Here is a 20,604-nt window from a genome sequence, read left to right as displayed (position 1 = left end):
GACTTGCACTGAAACTCCATGCAAAGCACAGGAGCCCTACTCAAAATTCAAGGGCACCAAGCAAGGAAGCTTCGGTGACCCAGTGTCCTTGCAGAATTCACCAGTGATGTGAGAATCCAGGAGAAGATTTACCCAAGCTTGGGGTGTCTGAGGGAACCAGCAGTAGTTTCAGACACACAGCAGTTGAGCATCTATCTCAGAAGATGCTACAGGGAATACTCCAAGTCTCAGACACACTTTGCCAGCTACTCAAAAGCTCAGGCATCCACTGTTGAAATCCTATGAGTCTGTTTTCTTTAGCCTGGAACTACTACATCAGCTTTTTGAACAACCTAAGACCAAGGGGCAGAGATAAACTGCATTGCCGAATAACCTTCAAAGTGTTCACCATCACTACGCTGTTTTCTTAGCACAGCTTTCCTGCCCTCTGATATTCCCATCCCTGATTCATCTATTTAACCATTGCTCAAATAACAGACTCTGCCAGACTAGAAAAGCACAGTAGGGGTGCTTCCTAGGAAATCTGCATGAACACATGGATTTGCAGAGGAATAAGAAATAGGATCAACATGCAAATAATCCAGGAAAAATTTAAGATTATATGGCTCCTAGCCTTCCCCAAATCCTTCTGCACCACTAAGGCTCTCACCCTCCCCAGACTCCTCTCATGTACACCCAAGACCACAGGAGCATCAAGTTTACAGCCGCTGAAGATTTTTGAGTTTTACTTTGAAGGATTTTTGCAGTTCTAGATTCACTTACTAACCAAAAACTGCTTAATAGATTAATTATGTAGCAGACCTTTAAACATATACTAGCATGTCTTGAGCATTTCAAAACACTTGGGAATTTAAGAAAGCCACACTTGATAGTTTCCCTGTTCACTTTTCCTGAGTTCCTAGGGCTACTTACACAGTGGGTAACACCGCATTGCAAAGGCATCCAGATCTACTGCGGAAGAGACAGGAGGGGTTCTGCCTGGGGGGAGCGATCCCACCTCCAGAAGCAACACCCCACCACTGCACAAAATGCAGCTGGCCACTGCAGCCTGGAAGCACACCCAAGTCCAGCCAAATGATATACCCACTGTCTCATGGGGCTTCAAAGCTCATACACCATACTTAGAAGGTATGAGAAAGGAAGACATGTTGCTGTTTTATTATGAGAGAAATGGAAGTACCTTTGTTTATTCAAAACCCTCTCCTCCTCCTCCTCCTGTGATGAGAGGTTAAATTATAAAGAACTACTCCTGTACACAGAACATTAAATGAATTTATATTTGCGTTTTTAAGCTCCTGAGGAAACATAATGGCCAGAACTGAAAGCAATTAGTGTACCAAACCAGACAGCTAAAACAACAAAAAACACAGAACAACGATCTCTTATTTCCCAAGTTCAGATGTCACCATCACACTTTCCTATTCATGCAGCATACTGCGTTTTGAAAAGCCAGGCTGTTTTTCTCTGCCTGAAAGGAATACAAAGAGTTCTTATTTTTTTCCTAAGTACTTTGGTAGTTAGAAAAACAAAAACTGATGGAGTGCAAACAACTGAACAGGAGAAACCTTTGGCAGATGGAGAATCTGATGTATTGAAAGGTGGGTTCAAATGCTAAGAAACAAAAATACTGTAAAACTCCAAAATCTTAAGTGAGAATTTGCCCTGCAGCATCCCAGATGGTGTATGTTTTGCCTTTTAATTTGAAGAGCTGTGAGGCAACCATAACATGACCAAACAGCAGAACGTAACATCAGACATCTTATGCCATAGGCCCCCTGCATCACCTCACATGGTGCGGTTTTCATTTGAAAGTCAAGTCGCACAATACCTGTGACATGATTAAGCAGGGGGAAGCAGTATCAGCCACCTTCTGCAATGAACCACAGAGAAGAGAAAGCAATGCAATAAAACAGGCGATTAACACTGAACCTTGGATATAGGAAAGCAACTGCGCCCTGTCACCTGCATTAGTCCACCCATCACTTGAGAAAACACTTCCTTGTGCAATAACTTCTAATGACACACACACACCTACCCAACCATAAATGTTCACACCATCTGTTCTCGTTACAGTTGAGCTCTCAGGCCAACTTCCAAGTCAGGCTGACAAGAGTTCACATGGCTCTGATCCACCAGCTCTTTTGCAGCTAGTTATTCATTTGCAAAGAGAATTACTAAGCCAACAGAGTGTTTCCCTTTGTATAAGGTCTGTCACAGACAGCACACAACTCAGCCGAACTCAGTAGCCAAAATGCTGCATCAATTAACACTCATGTATTTCTAAAGTGTTTTAACTAATGTGTTTCTTCTGTCTCTCAGATTATTTCTTTCCAGTTTTCTTCTCTTATAAGGTTTTGCAAATGCGCATAAAATTATATAGTTCACAGAAATTTTTCAGCAACTGCCTAGAGACTCATTACGATTCATCAATTATATTATCAGATAAAGATGGCATTAAAAGCACCAAACAAATAAAGGAAAGACGCAGATTTCAGGTGGTTATAGGAAAGTGAAGCTGCCACTGAATCTTCTTCAGCCGCAAAGGGTTAATGTGAAGTTAAACCATAAAGAAAAAAAGGCCGCCTGTTGCACTATTTCTTCTCTTAATATTCAGTTACATCCCACACACAACCTTGCTCTCCCCCACCCCATCCATCACACCTCAAAGAGCATTTTGGGCATATCCACTGCATACAGGGAAGCAAAAATAGCTGACAGCTGCTCTAATTTGGTAACACAGATTCACCACTTCCAGATCACCAGGTCATAAGATTGCTTAAAGGTGACCCACCAGCCCCCGAACTTCTTGTAGAACTGGTAAGTTCACCAGGCCACAAAAATAAAAAAAAAAAAAACACCCAAAGTTTTCACTCCATCACAGCAGAACAATATAAGCAGCAAACATCCCAACCAAATGATAAACCCATGTGTTTGCAACAACACAGTTTAAAAGACAGTTTCCCCCAGCATCCTTGTCTGAATTTATCTCTGCAGGTGACAGACTGATTCTTCTTCCAGAAGCACAACTAGGAATACCAGCACTCTGCCTCCTGCTAGTCACAGGTAAAGAGCAGAGCAGAGATAAAGAATTGGACTTCTAACCGATAGGCAGCATTTTTGGGGCAGAAAGGAGTTTGGTTTGGGTTTGGTTGTTTGGTTTTTTTTTCTTTCAACTTCCTCTTTTTTATCCCTTCTTAAATACTAGGCATTTCAGAAAGCTTGGGGAAAGAAATTAACGTGACAAATATACATATAATATACATATATACATATAAAAATAGGATGTAAAGGATTCTTTACATTAGAAAATAAAGCAGGCTCACAGAAAGGCAGAACTACAGTCAATGTTATTTTATTACTGTATTTCCACCACCAGCTCTCCTCCGCTCTCTCCCTCTTCCCCATCTAGAACTATAGGCAAATCCATGAATTATGCGGAGAAGTGTTCTGCAGGACACAGATAGCAACTTCAGAGACAGAAAAAACCCACTAACCCAGTTTTATATACCATGTCATACAACAGTATTGAATCAAACAAATTAACATTGGAGCTTACCATTTCGAGACAAATCAAGTTCCACCAGCTGCATGAAATTTGCTATTTCTGGAGGAAGCCGCTGGATTTCATTATCACTAAGTCCAAGTTTCCGTAACTTCACAAGTTGGAAGAAAGGCTGAAAGAAAATAAAAATACCATGTCAGAAAATATTCACATAACTCACATATAAGCATGATAAATGATAAGCAATAACTGGAAGCTGTTTTCAAAATTTGAGCTACTTAAAGTTATTGCTTAAAATCAGTTACGTAGACCTCTTTCATACCTGCATCAGAATAAACATTTTGATTTATTTTTTACATGCAAATAGACTATAATCTGTGTTTTACCTAAAATGACAATTTATTTTAAAAAAAGAAAACCATAAGGCTCGCTATTAAAGATCATAGCAGACAGACACTAGCAAAATCCAGAGTGCCTGCTTCAAAATCATTAATGGGGTGAGGTTACCCAGCAGGGTAATTAAGAGCATCCTAATTACACCAGGGCTCATTAGGAATTTAATGCAGAGGGACATTTCTAAAGGACAATCCAGAAAACCCACAGAGATGGGCTGCCAAGGTCTTCTTCAGCGGCAAGTACCATAACCAACTAGGTTATAGAGCCAGTCTCCCTCAGGAAGACTTTCTTTCTAGCTTCGTACACCCTCCACTCCACGCCCCAGTTTCAGAAGGACTAATGAAAGTTGGGCTGGATACACACAATTCCAGTTCTTCCCAGCTTGAGGAGGAGCCCAATGCAGTCCTATCTACAGTGAGGACATGGGCATGCAATGCAGGCAGGATGCTAACTTTTCCTGACCCCCAGCTACAGGCTCAGAGGGTCTGGCAGCCCCCAAGACAAAACAACAATCAAAGGAGACAGGCCAAGCTGCAAGTCAGGTCAACCGCAGGCACTGGGAGCAGCTGGTGATCAAAAGGCAAAATGGTCATTAACAACCTACTGAGATACAGGCATCCTTAGGAAAGCTGGAGAGCTCTTATCTCCTAACAGCTTTCCTCTCTTCCAGGCAGGCCTTTTAATGTGAGTGACTGCAAGCAGTGAGGATTTGTGCAGAATTAGATGACTTGTACATAAAGTCATCTTGACCATAACTGACTGCACTCCTCAAGTTTCAAGAGTTTTGGCCCTCAGACTGCACAGGCATTTTTGCCCAGCAGTCAGAACCTGTGCATCTCACCCACCCGTGGCATGTGTGTGTGCCTGTACCCTCATGGGTTTTGCCCCTCAGGGTAACAGGAAGATGCCAGTAAGTTTGGGATATCTGTTTATACTTAATCACCTCCAATTCTTCCTTGAAAATGAGCAACTTTATTTATTTATTTACATGCTGGAGCATGTGCTTTGAATGTCACTCAATTCTATCTTTGCCCCGCAGAGGGGCAGTAAGACAGGCATCTTGCTAGGACACAAGGTAAAAGCAGAGTCTTACGAATTTCTGTTATGATAGAGGTGTTCAATCTTAGTTTGCCTGGTACCCAAGGTCATAAATCAGGTTTTAAGTGCAAGGTTTTGCAATCTCAGCACAAATCTTTCAATACACATTGCTGTTCCTTGTCACAGAAAAATAAAACACAACTGAAATTGATGTGTTTTCGCTCAAAAACACGGGTTTCTTTTACGAAATAAAAAGGATAGAGCTTTAAAAAGTTTATAAACACTCAGCAGTCAAAAGATACATCAGATATACATGCAAAAACTCAAAGGCATTTCTGAGTCAGAATGACACTCCTTCCCCCACCAGTATTAAAGGCCTTTGATAACAGAGTTGAAATTGTAAGAGGAAGATTAAAAAAAAACATTTCTAGCTCCCTGAAAACATATATTACAATTAAAATAGCCACAAATGGTTTTTCAATCTTTCTTTGTCCTCACAAGATCCATAACTGCATTTTCATGTCATTAACGTTTTTTTATCTTCTTAAAACAAATGCGTACCTTTTGCTAAATATTTATTAATATGACTAAACAAAGAATCCATCAGAAGCTTAGAAAAGCACTTAAAGATACTTTTGTGAAAACACAGGAGTACACTCCACAGAAGAGATCCCAGTCTGTCCTAACACTGTCCAAAATAAATACTTGCCAAAAAGTGCTCCTCAGCCAGTGTGTAGCTGCTAAACTAGGACAGTTACAAACACTGATGTTCTACTACAAATCTCATAAGCAACACTTGCCCTTGCCAGAGATGCCCAATAATGTTAAGTGAAAAAAGACAGACGGAACATGGCTAAAAGACAGACGGAACATGGCTAAAAGACAGACGGAACATGGCTAAAAGACAGACGGAACATGGCTAAAAGACAGACGGAACATGGCTAAAAGACAGACGGAACATGGCTAAAAGACAGACGGAACATGGCTAAAAGACAGACGGGTAATCAAGGAGCTGGGCGTCCCCAGGAAGGTTTGAGGGCCCTCACCACACCGCCCGTCAGTGTTGTATATGTTTATTAAATGTACACAGCACATGTGTGCAACGAACAAAGTTACACAATATTTAAAGGCACTCCTGTTTCTTTAAAGAAAAATGAACTGGGAGCTTTATTTCTAGTTTGCATAACATTTTTTAATGAATGACACCATTTCCTAGATAAAAATCAGAAACTGCAGTTAGGTGAATGGCATTTCTTTGAACAACTTCTTTGTTTTTTTCCTTTAAACTACAGAACTCAATCACTCTTGCATGTTTGGTACATCCTACTCCCATTTCAGTAACTATTCTTCCTTTATCCAAGGCACATCATTTGTGCTTTAAAGCACTACTGGAGAGGCAAGCACCTCCTTTTTGCCATATTTGTTTTACCTGTCAAAAAGACCACAGAGAAGAAAGAGAATTAAGAGCTTACTGAATAGAGTTCAACAAATGTAAATATATGTATACACACACATGGAAAAATATCTGTAATTTCTTGTATACATGCCAACCAGAAACACATTCCTAATTCAATATATCAGACACAGTTCAGCCTCTATTTGAAAGGCGCTAACATGAACCAAAGTGCAATGGGGTTGCTGGCCAGAGCAGCGCATCCACCGGCATGCTGTAATTGCAGGTTTTGATTGTAGACCTGACATCTCTACAAGTATCTTGGCAACACTTTTAATGCTGCTTAGTTTAGCCAGCCTAATTAATAGTGCTTCAATGAGACAAATAATTCCATGAGCATCAGCACTAAAGGAGCCTACAACTTTATGTAGTGGCAATTCCCAACCTTCAAATTAAGCTTTTCCTGCTGTCAAAGAATTTATAGAGGTTTCTCATATAGGTTTTCTAAGAATGCACATCTTGAATAGAGCCCTTCTCAGACTGGAAAACTAACCAACTCTCTCTCCTCTGCCCAGCTACATATTTTTTAAAAACTTTATTCTGACAAAATTGGGTTGATGTCAGCCAACGGAAGAGAAAACACAAGAGATAAGTGCATGACTCACTGAAAAGTATAAACAGACAGTGTGATCCCACACTCCTCATTTTTTATACTTTTTTTTAAAAAAAAGAATACCACTACAACTGGCACTCTTGAATCTAGACATAAAAGTTAACAGAATTAAGCCAAACTAGTAGGATTGATAAAACTCAATATTTTCTCCTGCAAAAGTGGCCAAATGAACACATCGTTGGCTTTCTTTCCATGGTTCACTCCTGCAACAAAACACATCATGCCCGAGAATTTTGCCTGAATGCTTCAGCACCTTTCCTGATGGGAAAAAAAAAATGGAAATAGATTAAAACAATAGGCAGTTGAAATAAAAAACAGAGGAAGGCATAAAGACCTACTTGCACCTAACGCTGTTTCAGGGGACAAGCAACATCTCACTGCTAGAGCCTTTCCAGTGCTAGAGACATGTCCAGCTCCAAACCCATTTGGCACAGGTAGCATAACTAAATGTTTATTGTGTTAAGCAAAATGTTTCCATAAAAAGGCCAAGAGAAATTAAATTAGAGACCTTAATGAAATCCACTGCCTAATTTTCGAGATGGGTCAGCACAGGCAGCAGAAATTAGAATGAGACGGAGAGGAGGAACAAAACTGCAAATTAACTCCCGTTTCAGATTTATATTCACACAAGCTAGAGGGGTTTGGGGTGTTTTTTTTTTGGTGCAGGCACTTGAGCTGTTGCTGACAGGCTTAAAATTTGTGACTCATGTCAAGTTTCCCTTAGACACCAATATGGATTTTCAACATACACATGCTGCCTCAGCTTTTAAGGCTTCTTCAGGAAATTGCAGTGTTATATTCGAACAGAACTAACTACCAAGACACAGTCCACTACCAAGTCCTGTTTCTTAAACACCATCTATATTTATTTCACCCATTTTCCAAACCTATAACTGACCAGCTAGAGGATACTTATGCTTTAAAGAGTGACACATGGTAATTTAAACATAGTTTAACTCTTAAGTGCATTCCTGCTTCAAATCTTACTTAAGGCTCCATTTTCTTCTCCTACATTGTAAACAAAAATCAGTGGGAGAAGCCTTCACTTTATTTGTTCACTTCCATTCTCCAGCTATGTGTCCTCCTTCAGTTGTCAGAAAAGGGAAATTGCGATCAATCCTTCCCCCACCCTTTTCATATTGCCTCAAAAAGACCTCAGAAAAAGGTCTTTCTTCAGGTAAACACAAGCAGAAGCTACAGTTTGAATTTGGTAAGCAAGGAAACGAACAAGATAAGGCATCAAATCCGTGAAATAACCTCACAGTGTGGCTGATACAATGCTCTCCAACAAGGTCCCCAATCACTTGCTTTTGGCCCCTAGAAGTTATTTTTTTGCCTACACCATTGCACAGCTTCAGCAAGAGAGCAGGGGAAGCCCAACCTTTCTTCAGATGAACATGCTGCTTGGTGGTCAGGACACTACAAGAGAACACAGATAAACTACATAAAGCAGAAGCAGCACTGAATTCAAGTGCCCCGCTTCCTGCGGATGTGTTTAATAACCAGGCTCTGGTACAGGCATAGAATCAAGAATCAAACACATTCCCCGTCTGTCAGAAGGAAAGGAAGAGCTTTTCCTCAGTCCTCCCACACTCCACTTCTGTAGATGTCGTCGATAGTCAACTCTTTGAAAGACCATCCATAGGGGACACTCAGTGCTAAGGATTCCAAGAGGATAGGACACTCGACACCCTACACTAAGCAGCTGGTAGGATTTCAGACATTGCTTCTACTCCGACGTCAGCCAGTGGACATACCAGCCGAGAGCTGATGAGAACCACGGCCACATTTATGCTCACAGGGAGCTGCAACCGACCCTGCCCTCCACTCAAACCTCAAGGCATCCCCAGTCAAAAGCCACAACTAACTCATGAGCAGGAAACTCCTTCTAGGATGCAATCCTATACACTGCTGTCTTAAAATCCATCCCAGACACTCCCGCCAGTAGCACGAGCAGGAGCGCTGAGGAATATCAGCAAGAGCACAGAAAACAGATACCTTCCCCTAGAAGCGCATCCAAACTAGTTCACAACAAAATGCTGAGGAAGCTGGATCCCACTCCAGATTCAGGAAGTGTATAACGAGCTCCCGGCAGGCTACAGTCAAGTCTAGTATGGGCATTATCAGCTTAGCATCTCCCACAAAGCCTGCTAGCAACATCAAGATCCCTCAAGTAACTCCACCTGCTTTCACCTGCCAGCAGGGACAGCTGATGAGGGCAACAGGGTCTCACAAATACAGACCCCACATGACCCTTTGGTCTAAACATACTTTAATTTTCAAATAAAGTAATGAGATACTGAAATGATTTCTGAGGGCAGGGACTAATTCACAGTGCAGCACAGTAGAATCATGCAGTTGATGACTCTGCATCAGAGTGTTACTGGAAGCAGCTAATGGATTTCCTTTCAAGCTGTGAAGGGATAACAGCAGCAGCTGGTGATAGACCGCAGTATGCAGACCTCTGCCCGCTTGCTAGGTGGCAAGCTGGCAAATGGACAATTGATCCACACAGCTGAGGTCTCTGATTCTGTCTTCATGTGTTTCAGGGCAAAGCCAGAACTGCTACAGACTTGTGGCATGGTGAAAGATTGTTTCACATCCCCAAATCATGTTTGTAAAATATGTTGAAGCTGTACTTTGGCCTTGCAGCATCCTAGCATCAACTTCATCATCATTAATATTAATGGAAGATGGCATAGGGGCAGACATTAAACAGAAATCCATACAAAACATTAATAAAATTACTAGATTTCACGACAAGAGAAAGTATGAATCACAGTTCACAAGCATGTATCCTAAACAGAACCAGATGTTGCAAGTACTATCTCCCCCGCCAATGGATGCTTTAAAGCCCAATATGAAGGATCAGCCAGGCAGAAGCATTGTGGGGGAAGGGTCTACAGGAGAAAGGGCAAAAATGATAACCGATGCCTGACCGAAGCTGGTGTTCAACATCTACCTGCTACGTTTCTGGCCCCTAATTTCAAAACACCTGCCATTTTCTGAACTACAGTCAAGGATGGGCCAATTGCAGGTCCTAGTCTTGGTTGTTACCATCGATTTTAAAAAATGAACAAGGGACTATAGAGTCTCAAAAACCAATAAACTGCAGCTGTGAATCAAAATGCTGCTCTACCTAGTGATGCATTGAATGGGTTGCCTCACACTGTTTCCTGGCAGGCAAGGATTTACTTTCTCTTTTATGTCGATTAAGCAGAGGCAACAAGGGTTAAAGAGCACTTGATGCCATAGCCATTAGAGTACAGTGGTGGGAGGGACTATCTCTGCCTTTAAGAGAGGCCAGAACACATCTGCTACAGCGAAATATAGATTCATTGCAGTTAAATGCATTTGCCATTTGGAGGGAAAAAAGAACAAAAAAAAAGAACAAAAAAAAACACACCACACACCAATTTAGTCTCACTAATGATTTGTGGCATGCGTTTTTCCAGTATACAAGATTGTTGGCAGGAGGTAACATCTTTTTTTAGACCATCTGATATAATTATAAATATAACTCCATGTATAATCATAAAATTTTAGAGCTACAGATGTATAATCTCTGCCCACAAGCCTTGTCTTATCTCTGTACATCACACAGAGAGGGGGATGCTACCGATTTACTACAACAATGCACCCCTTACAGAAAAAAAATGTTTAATGTATTGAAACATAACCACCTAATTACTTTCTTCCGAGATCAAAAATCAGTAGAACTCAGCTGTTACTACAAAAAAAAAAAAAAAACCCTGCTGTTAGAAAATATTTCAAACCAAGCAGACTTCAAAATCTTCTGAACAATCTCAGGGACATTAAGAGGAAAGTCACACTTCATAGCAGACACCAAACTAAGTTCTTCCTCTGCTCCCATCAGACTGTGATCTTTCAAATTTGATGTCAAAAGGTGGTTTATTTTCTTCAAGTCTTAAGCAACATAACAGAAGAATCTGGAAGCTGGCAGAAAAGCTAGAGATATTTATCTGGTAACACTCATTTGGAGCCTTCACCACAGTGTTCTATGTTTAGAGGGATGTTAATATATAAGATCCAGTGTTGCTTCTCTACAAACCATTATTTGTTTTAGTAATTCAAGCATGTGTTGCACACTAATACTAATAGACTATGCTCACAATAAGTTTTTACAAAAGTAAGTACAAGAGTAAGTATTCTCAAGACACTGAAGTTGTAAAGTTGCAGGTGTTACTAGAAAGTATTTTACAAAGCATTTGCCATACTGAAAAAAAAATTCTTAAACTTTCAGTAAAACTACCTTTACTGTGTGCAGTCTACTTCAGTTTCACACAGTGGCATAGTTCTCTCTCTGATATTAACTGGAAGTACATGCTTGTTCAAATCGTATAGGGGTATTTCTTCAAGGATTTAGAGCAAGATGTGCAAAACCACCATGACACTATCAATATTAAAAGTGAAACACAAGCAAGCATTTGAGGGTGAAGAAACAGTGAAAAACATAATGATTCTATTTGCATCATTAAAAACATCAAAGCTAAAGACAGGTAAAATCCTTGGTATGTCCTGTTCAGAATCACAGAACAGCTGAGGTTGAAAGAGACCTCTGGAGATCATGTAGCCCATCCAAATCCCCTCCTCAAAGCATGGTCACCTACAGCAGGTCACCCAGGACCATGTCCAGTCAGGTTTTGAGCATCTCCAAAGATGGAGGCTCCACGGTCTCTCTGAGTAACCTGTGTTTGACCACCCCACAGTAAAAAAAAGTTTTCCTGTTTCAGACAAAATGTATTGTGTTTCAGTCTGTGCCCACTGCCTCTTAAAATGTCATGGGGCACCCCTGAGAAGGGTTTTGTTCTGTCTTCTTTGTACCCTCTCATCAGTAGGATCCTGTGAGCCTTTTTCTTCTGAGGACTAAACTATCCCAGCCCTTTCAGCCTCTTTTCATGACAGATGCCCCAAGCGCTTAATAGTCCAGTATGCCCATGACTCTTCTTCTGGGAAGCCCAGCACTGGACATAACACTCCAGGACAGAGAAGGATCACACCTACTAGCAATGCTTTTCCTAATGCAGCCCATGACCTAATGCACACCCTTGACCTTCTTTGCCATGAGGGAGAATTGCTGGCTCATGGTCAGCTTGTCCACCAGGTCACTCAAGGCCTTTTTCTGAAAACCTGCTTTCCAGATGGTTAGGCCCTAGCCCATAGTGGAGAAAAGGGTTACTTCTCCCCAAGCACATGCAATGCTTTGTCTTTCTCTTTACTGAGCTTCACGAGATTCCTCTCTGCACATTTCTCCAGCCTGTCAATGTCCCTCTGAATGGCAGAATAAATATCTTATCAACAGCCTCCAAGCAGATCCCTGAACGTGCCAAAGTCTGTTTCCTGAAGTCCAGGGCTGTGAAGCCACTTTTTGCCCTGCTCCCTCCTCTCAAGATCCAGAACTCCACCATCTCACGGTCACTACAGCCACTGCAACCCTGACCTTCACATCTCAGCCTGTTCTTTCTTGTTCATGAGGTCCAACAGAGCACCTCTGTCCATTGATTCCTTGATCACCTGTGTTAGGAAGTCATTGATGCACTCCAGAAAACGGCTGGATTGCTTTTGTCCCACTGTGTTGTCCTTCCAGCAGATATCAGGGTGGTTCAAGACCCACATGAGAACCAGGGCCTGCGAACGTGAGGCTTCTTCCACTTATCTGAAGGAGGCATCATCTTCTACTTCTCCCTGCTCAGGCAGTCTACAGACGACACCCAAAACAATGTCACCCACTAATCCCAACCTGCTCTCAGCTGGCCCATCATCCATCCCAAGGCAAAGCTTCACATACCCCTGCTGGCTCTCTCACATGAAGGCCAACTCCCCGCCCTTGCCTTCCTGGCCTGTCCTTAAAAACGCCTGTATTCATCCATCACAGCACTCCAGTCATGTGAAATATCCCACCACACCTCCATGATCCCAATGAGATCTCTAAATTTGAAAAAAGGAAATAAAGCTTCTAGATGTTTACATCTTAAGAAGGGATGGTTACAACCCATAAGCACAAATTTAAAAAGAGGTATAGTATGATATCATCTCTTTCCACAGCAGATTACTGGCCATCAACCAAGCAAGCATCTTTCAGGCTTATGGTTGCATAATGGGAGAAACTATGGTAGAACAGCGAAACTTAGTCTAAAAGGTTTTCTTTCCTGAGAAAGAGGTGTGGTATGGGAGCAACAGAGGGACTTTTTCTTAAGGAGCTTTCACAAGATTTTGGTATGATAACAGCACCCTGGATTTCAACACCACACATGATAAAGAGATACAGGCACTGCCTAAGCCGAATGCCACACAGCAGCACACCATTGGTTTCCCTAACACAGAAACTGGGGCACAGGAGGCAGCTAGGGTTTAACCAGGTCTCATGGGGAAGGGGTCTCGCATCAATCAAATAACTCTACAGAGAGGCTTTAGAATATAAAACTGAGAAGAAAAATGACAGATACAATCTGTAAGCTTAAACAGAAAAGTTAAATGATTCAGAGTTACATCAGATCAGGTTTAGAAATGCTACATAAAAATCATTCCCAAACAAAGAAAGAGTTCTGCAGACTCCTAAGCTAAACTAAGTGCATACATCAAATTTTGAATTAATTTTTTTGCCATTGGAGTTTCCACATAAACAACATCTGCAAAAAGTCTCACGGGAAAGTGGTCTTTATTCTTTGATTAAAACAATTGAGCAGCAGCAAAACAAAACAGCAGCAAAATAAGAGTTATAAGCTACTTCTACCACCCACCAATGCAAAGAATGCTAGTGATTTAATACAAAAGCAAAATATAATACTGTATTCAAAGGTTCGTAAGACATTCCTTTTTTTTTTTCCACTAGTGGAAAAAATAGGCAAAGATCCAGTTTTATACCTCAAATTCCATGCACAGAGAAATTAAGTCAACAGGATATATTGGCCCTTAAAGGTACAGGTGTAGGAAACAACATTTCATCAACTACAGACTGATCTATAGAATTGAAAACATTTTATCTGATGCTTCTCATTAGAGAAGCTACTGAAACACATCATGCAGAATGTGTCATTTTCTTCTATCACAGCTATTTTCCGGAAAGCCTACTGTTCAGTGAAGTATAGTTTTTGACATGTAGCAAATTATATACTACACATTACAGCTTGAGCTGGAAAAGCCTTCAAGTTTTCACTCCTGAGGAAAGTAAAAATGGTCCAGGTTTAGAAAAAACCCACAAACTACATTTTTAAGTCACTCTGTGGGCACTGGTGACTACATACTATGTTTTTTTCCAATCAGATCAGATACACTAAATATTCAACAGAAGGCACTTAGGATCCAACACAGAAGAAGGAATTATTTAATCAAGTTAAGAGCCACACTCTACCGCTGGCCTTATACAAAGCCCTTCCTTTTGAGGCCAAAGGGTGCAGCTCTTTAATTTGTCTTGTAAAGTAGAAGTGGTGAGAAGTATGCTGACAGCTAGAAATTGCTGTTCTGTGGTAGAACAGCCGCATCTGCCAAGAAAGGCTAGAGACCTCAATATTGTGGAAAACCACCAGCAGCTTAATAGTACACAGCATGCTCCTCCAGCACATCCCACCAGGCTGGCTCATCCTGCAGGAAGAGCAGAAGAGGGAACTTGGGTGGCAGCAGAAAGGAAGGGGAAAGAGCAGAGAGCAAAGAAAAGGGGGAAAAAAAAAAAACCACCACATTTGCCAGGCAGTTGAGAATCCAGCACAGAAGGGCAGGAGAGGAAGCAAAGAATCAGAAACACAAGGCAAACAGAACCGCTTAGGTCAGGGGAAATAAGCAAGATCCTGGGACACCAAGGACGGGGGACTATGGAAAAGTATTAACATGCAAGGCAAGGAGTCTGAGACACCAGTGGTTAAGGGCAGAGAAAGGTCACTACCAACAGAAGCACAAGTTCTCCATCACATAACTGGGGAAGGCAGGGAAGAAGGGATCCAGCAGAGTAGTTAAGGAGACCTGGGGAAAGAATCAGCGCACTGACGACATGGGAAACCAAAAGGGTCCCGGCGCAGCAGCAAAACGATATAAAAAATTTGTAAGTTACTGTACAAATATAAATTATTAATTTGTATTCCTGAGAGGCTGACAAGTATAGCTTAGGAAAACAAAATATATCTGTGGGAAAAAGGATTAGCTCATTCTTTTCCTGGTCCACTTACACATTAATGCACACGGGAGCAACCTAAGGAGAGGAGTGGAAATAACGGGGGGCAAAGACATCTCCCACTGCTTCTTGGACACTTCTTTTCAGATGTTTTCCAGATGAACCCTTCCTACCCCTCTCCCCTTAGAAAGAGGTGAAGAATCCTACCATACTTTTCGGTCAGCCAACACAACAAAAAACCAACAAATTCTTTCATTTCTCCTCTCCTCAGGATATTTCAGATGACTGTCATAACATACAATGCTGGGTCTTTCTGCTAGTCCTTTCCCATCAAGACACTACAGCAATTCTTTAGGTTGTCTTTTGAGGGGATTTTTGTGTGTGTTTGTTTTGTTGGGGTTTTTTTGGTAACACCCTAACATATGCCATGCCCTACTGCCCCCTAGAATCATAGAGGTTTTAAGTATGCTAGCAAAGGCTGCAGATTAAACAAAGCCTAAGACTACTTCTGCATCTCAAAATCAAGGGTTTAGGGTGTATTAGTATGTATTCTTTTACTGGTGTATTGGAACAAAAGAACCAAAGAACACCTTTTAAAGTAACTAGCAACAGGATGAAAGGAAATGGCCTCAAGCTGCATCAGGGGAGGTTTAGACTGGATATTAGGAAAAAATTCTGTACAGAAAGAGTGGTCAGGCATTGGAAGAGGCTGCCCAGAGATGTAGTGGAGTCACCATCCCTGGAGGTGTTCAAAAAACATGTAGACATGGCACTTCAGTACATGGTTTAGGAGGCCTGGTGGTGTTGGGCTGACGGTTGGACTCAATCCTACAGGTCTTTTCCAACTTTAATGCTTCTACTGAACAGAAACGGGGGTAGGGAGAAAGAGGGGAGAAGGAGGGAAGTGTGTGCATCCAACACAAGTTGCCCCATCAACTTGAGAAAAGTGCAATGAGTTCATGTATTCCAACATGCCACTTGCCAAGATATTTATCTGCCTCAGAAGGTTTTACGTTTGAAGGGACGAAACAAATTGTGCAGGTGGCAGGAAAGCAGGTATCTAGAGATAAAGCCATCATCACTGACTCAGACCTGCTGCATGACAAAGCTGGGAAAAGAACTCACCAATATCTACTCGGTTTCAGAGAAGTATTACAAGACCTCTGGCCTGCTGTAACAGCCATGTCAGACCACACCTGCCCACACTGGAAAGATGAGATCTGAACCACCAGTGCACAGAACAAAGAGCAGGGCAGCAGAGTTTAGGTCTTCCTCATCCATCCAACTACGGCAACTTCTGCTGCAAGTCATATCTACAGGGCAATCCTTCACTATTTCAAGGTCAGCCTTCACAGCAGCAATTTCCTAAGGACGATCACAATCATCTCAGTGACACGAACACCTTGTCAGTGTTACAGGATATATTACAGCATCAGCACAGCCTACAGATGATTCACCAGGAATTGGCAGAGATCACTGTGAACTTCAGGACTTCCTTAAGTATGGGAAAACATCTAATTAGCCAACCACTGAGACTTAAGTCTCCTGACTCGCTTAGGCCCGAACCAAGCCCAAAAATGGTTTGATTTTGTGTTACTGTCTTTATGTATATAGAGAGGAAACTTAATCGGGGTAAGACTAATATAACGCATTACACTAGAGTAAGGGCAGAACAACCACTAAAATCTATGCTGACCTAACAGTTTGTTAATTACACGCCCTAATGGTGTCCCTCTTGTTTTCCCTGCAAGAGGTATGGTATACCCCTGCCTTTTTTACTTATTTCCAATTCTCTCTCTGTAGTTTCCATCAACGCTACCCTTTTAATATAAGGGGGATTAACAGTGTACCCTGTTGCTACCTTCCAAAGAGAGATCTTCCATCATTCTCCTCAGCCAGATTCCTACAGCAGAACTTTTAAAAACTACTTGCTGGTAGCAATTGTAAACAAGGCTCTTCCCATCCATTTCCAGCTTCAGTAGATTAGTTTCACATCCTGGATTGCAGTTGTATTTGTGTACCCAAAATTCCTAGAGTCAACACATATCTGAGGTGATGGCACTACATTCCATTTATCAGAACACATTAATAAGGAACTGACAAGGAAAGTTCATGGGTCTGTGCAGGAAGCCCTAATAAAAATGCCTTCCTGCATTGCTGACAAGGCACAAAGTACTCAGGGCAGATACTACAAGTATGTCTCTGCGGTTGTATTTCACTGGATTCCTCCTAGTCCAGCTAAAAACCCACAAACGTATTCCTACAGTATATTTAGGCACTCCTGTAATTTGATCCATGCACATAAAAAAAAAAAAAATCTTCTTTCTAACTTCAACTTTTGCTTGACTCCACAGCAATGCCAAGGAGCCTGGGTTGGTTTGTTTTTTTGTTTCCTCCCCCCGCCCCGATATTTTTCACATAAATGGAACTAAATATGTACTCACATATCAGGAATGGGAAGAAGCGGGTTTTTCAGCCATCTCAGGACAAAAAAAGGCCATTTCATATATTACAATTCAAGGAAGAGGAGAAACAATGAATAGTTGCACTCTATTTACAGAAATAAATACCTTATAATACCATGAACATCATCGTTTACATTTGTACACAGCAACCAGTTTGGGGGGGATTTATTATTTTACAAAAAAAAAAAACAAACACAAAAAACAACCTCACAAAGCAAAACAAAAAACCCAGACAGACATAGGTCTCAATGGGATTTCAGTCACAAGAACATTCAGTATCCCTGCAATAAGAAGTGCACAAGCCTGAAAGTCAACAGTAAGAAGAAAAGTCTAGTACAAAAAGAGGCTCCCGAGTCTAGTCCGTGCACAAAGCCAGTAGAAACTGCTGGAAGTAAAAATAGCACCCACACAGAGACTATGTAAACCAGTTTTGCTCTACTTCAGAAGGATAAAGAGCTCAGTCACAACAAGATGCAAACCTGCGCCTAGGATTTTCAAAAGAAAAAGCCAAATTCAGTATGTCAGTTCAACCAAACATCTTTACTGCTGTCTATAGGAAAATTTCTCCACCATGATTACTCTTACTACCTAAAGTGGAAAAAAAAAAAAAAAAAAAACCAGTTTAAAAAAAGAAAAGACTGTTTAGGCATGAACAGACCAACTTTGATTCAGGTAGAGACAAAGGTGCTTTTGAAACTTTCTCTGGCTACTGAGTTCAGTTTCTTGGATACCTAATTAGTAAGAGTTCACACACTTTTAAGGCACAGCTTCCAGATAACCCTTCTCCTCCAGCGTCAAACTCTACCAACCACGACTCACAACGGCTCCTGAGGTGTCCAAAGTTTAAAGAGGAAACACTGAAAAACACCCGTGGTTCATCAAGTCAATGGTCGATAGTGCCTCCCACTCGCTCCATATCCGTGGAGTCGAACCGTGCCTCGCCGGAGTTACTCTGATGGAGTTTCTCTAGCAAAGCCAGCAAGTGCCAGCCGGTGGGTCATGGTGGTGGGTACCGCCGCGACCACCACGTTAAACTGAAAGTCAGTTCACCTTTGAAAATACTGCCAAAAAAGTATTACGCACAAAAATCTGGTTGCATGTTTCATGCAAGAAGGAAAACACGGACAACTGTGCGGGACTTACACTGAGAAAAGGAGAAGCTTATTCGCCCCTCGTGTTTTGCGTGACAGTTTCCACGAGTGGAAGACAGAAACGGGAACGCTGTTACTTGCTAGAGGGTTTGGGGTTTTTTTTCCCACAGAGCAGATAGTATCTATCGAAAGGGGAAAAAGGGAGGGTTGAGTAGCCTCCACTGCCTCGTAATTCCGATGACGTGAGTGTTAATCACAACATATATTCACATCCTGCGAATCCAGCCCTAACCCCGCTGCCCTCCAAACAGTACTCTTCCTCCCGTACGGCGCGGATCTCCACGTTTCGCTGCCGAAAGCTCATTTACCATCAAACTACGGCAAAATGATAAACGCTAAGCCCAGGCTCAGGCTCTTCCTTTAGCTCCCGGGGTTACCGAAAGGCCGGCGGGGCCGGGACGCCACGGCACCTCACCCCGCCGGCGCCGGGCCGGGGAGCTCGGCGGGCACCTGCCGGGGCGGCTCACCTGCGCCCCCCGCCCCGGCCGGCGGGGCTGGGACGGAGCCGGCCGCGGTACCGGGTGGCCGCCCCCTCCCGGTGCTCTCCCCCCCCTCACCTTGGGCAGCTCGCGGAGCTGGTTGGCGTCCAGCAGGAGCTCCTCCAGGCTGCGGCTGTAGCGGTAGATCTCCTCGGGCACGGCGGCCAGCGAGCAGTGCCGCTTGTCGATGGACTCCACATGGCGGTTGCACCGCCACAGGGGGATGCAGTGGAACATCGCCCCGCCGGGACGGGGCGGGGGGAGCGGGACGGGCCACCGGGGGCCGCGGGGCGGGCGTCGCCGCCGCTCACCGCCGCCCCCTCCCTCCTCCCCGCCGGCCGCAGGAGCCGCTGCCCCCTCCTCCTCCTCCGCCGCCGCGCAGCGCGGGTCCCGGCCAGGCGGCGGCAACCCGCATCCAGCCCGCCGGCGGCGGGAAGCGGCCCCGGGCAAGCGCGGCGGCCCCGGGAGAACAATGAGTGGGAGCCGGAGCCCAGAGGGGCGGGGGTCGCCCCCCTAGTGCTCCTCAGCGGGCCGCTGCCCTCCCCGCAGGGGCATCGCGGGGCGCCGGGCGCAGCGCTGCTCCTGCTGTCGGTGCTGCTGCTGCTGGCTGCCGCCGCGCATTCCCTCCCCTGACCCGGAACACGGGCGGCCGCTCCCCCCGCTCCCCTCCCCTCTCCTCTCCTCTCCTCTCCTCCCCCGTCCCGGCTGACATCAGCGGGGCCGGGCCCCGCCGCCCCGCCCCGGCCCCGGCCCCGGCCCGCCAGCCTGCCCGGGGAGGCGGCCAGCCGCCCGCACTCCCCCCGCACCCCTCCGGGGCAGCCGGGGGCGCGCGCCCCCACAGCTTCCCGCCGAGGAGGTAGCCGCGCTGGCACGGAGCTTCCCCCGGCTTGGAAGAGTAAAGCCCTGCCCGGGGGGCACAGAGGGGCCACTGCGGCCGGGGGTCTCGGGGGCAGCCGCCTCGGGTCGGTGTGGCACGGCGGGGCGCGGGCCGCAGGGGTCCGCTTCGGCCGGGGGGTGTAACAGGGCTTGCGGTGACCGGGAATGGCGTGAGCCGGTTTGGGCCGCTCGTTTTGGCTGCTCCAGACACGCCGTTCCTCACGCGAGGCGCTGGCAAACGTCCCCGGGCGGGAGCGCGCGCAGGCCGCTCGAACGTTCGCTTTTCAATTGTCTCTGGGAAACAACGTAATAAAATGTATGGAATGCTGCTTAGGTACCGTGGCCGTGGATGATGTCTTGCTTCTCAGACAACATAGCTGTGGCATTAAAAAAAAAAAAAATCAATATACTATCCTCAGGGCTTTCTGAACTAAGTTTTTTTTTGTTTTAAATCTGCTTTCACAAGAGCTGACTGTAGGGTCAGCAGGGAAATACCTGCTCCGGGC

At 43.9% G+C, this 20,604-nt stretch overlaps 1 protein-coding gene across 1 annotated transcript in view; it reads right to left on the bottom strand.

Annotated features, from left to right (window-relative positions):
- The window catches only part of LRRC1 (leucine rich repeat containing 1), a 74,021-nt gene extending 54,175 nt beyond the window's left edge, over nt 1-19,846 (bottom strand). The window contains exons 1-2 of the mRNA XM_075086982.1: nt 19,301-19,846; nt 3,557-3,674 (exon numbers count right to left, since the gene is read on the bottom strand). Coding sequence (XP_074943083.1) covers nt 3,557-3,674; nt 19,301-19,459 — 277 coding nt within the window. The 5' untranslated portion in view covers nt 19,460-19,846. The remainder of the gene's footprint in view (nt 1-3,556; nt 3,675-19,300) is intronic.
- Between the last annotated feature and the right edge of the window lie 758 nt (nt 19,847-20,604).

The sequence above is a fragment of the Phalacrocorax aristotelis genome, chromosome 3 (genome assembly GCF_949628215.1).
Source record: "Phalacrocorax aristotelis chromosome 3, bGulAri2.1, whole genome shotgun sequence".
NCBI classification, from domain to species: Eukaryota; Metazoa; Chordata; class Aves; order Suliformes; family Phalacrocoracidae; genus Phalacrocorax; species Phalacrocorax aristotelis.
The sequence above is the reverse complement of the archived record's forward strand: the minus strand, read 5'-3'. Positions and strand labels throughout refer to the sequence as shown.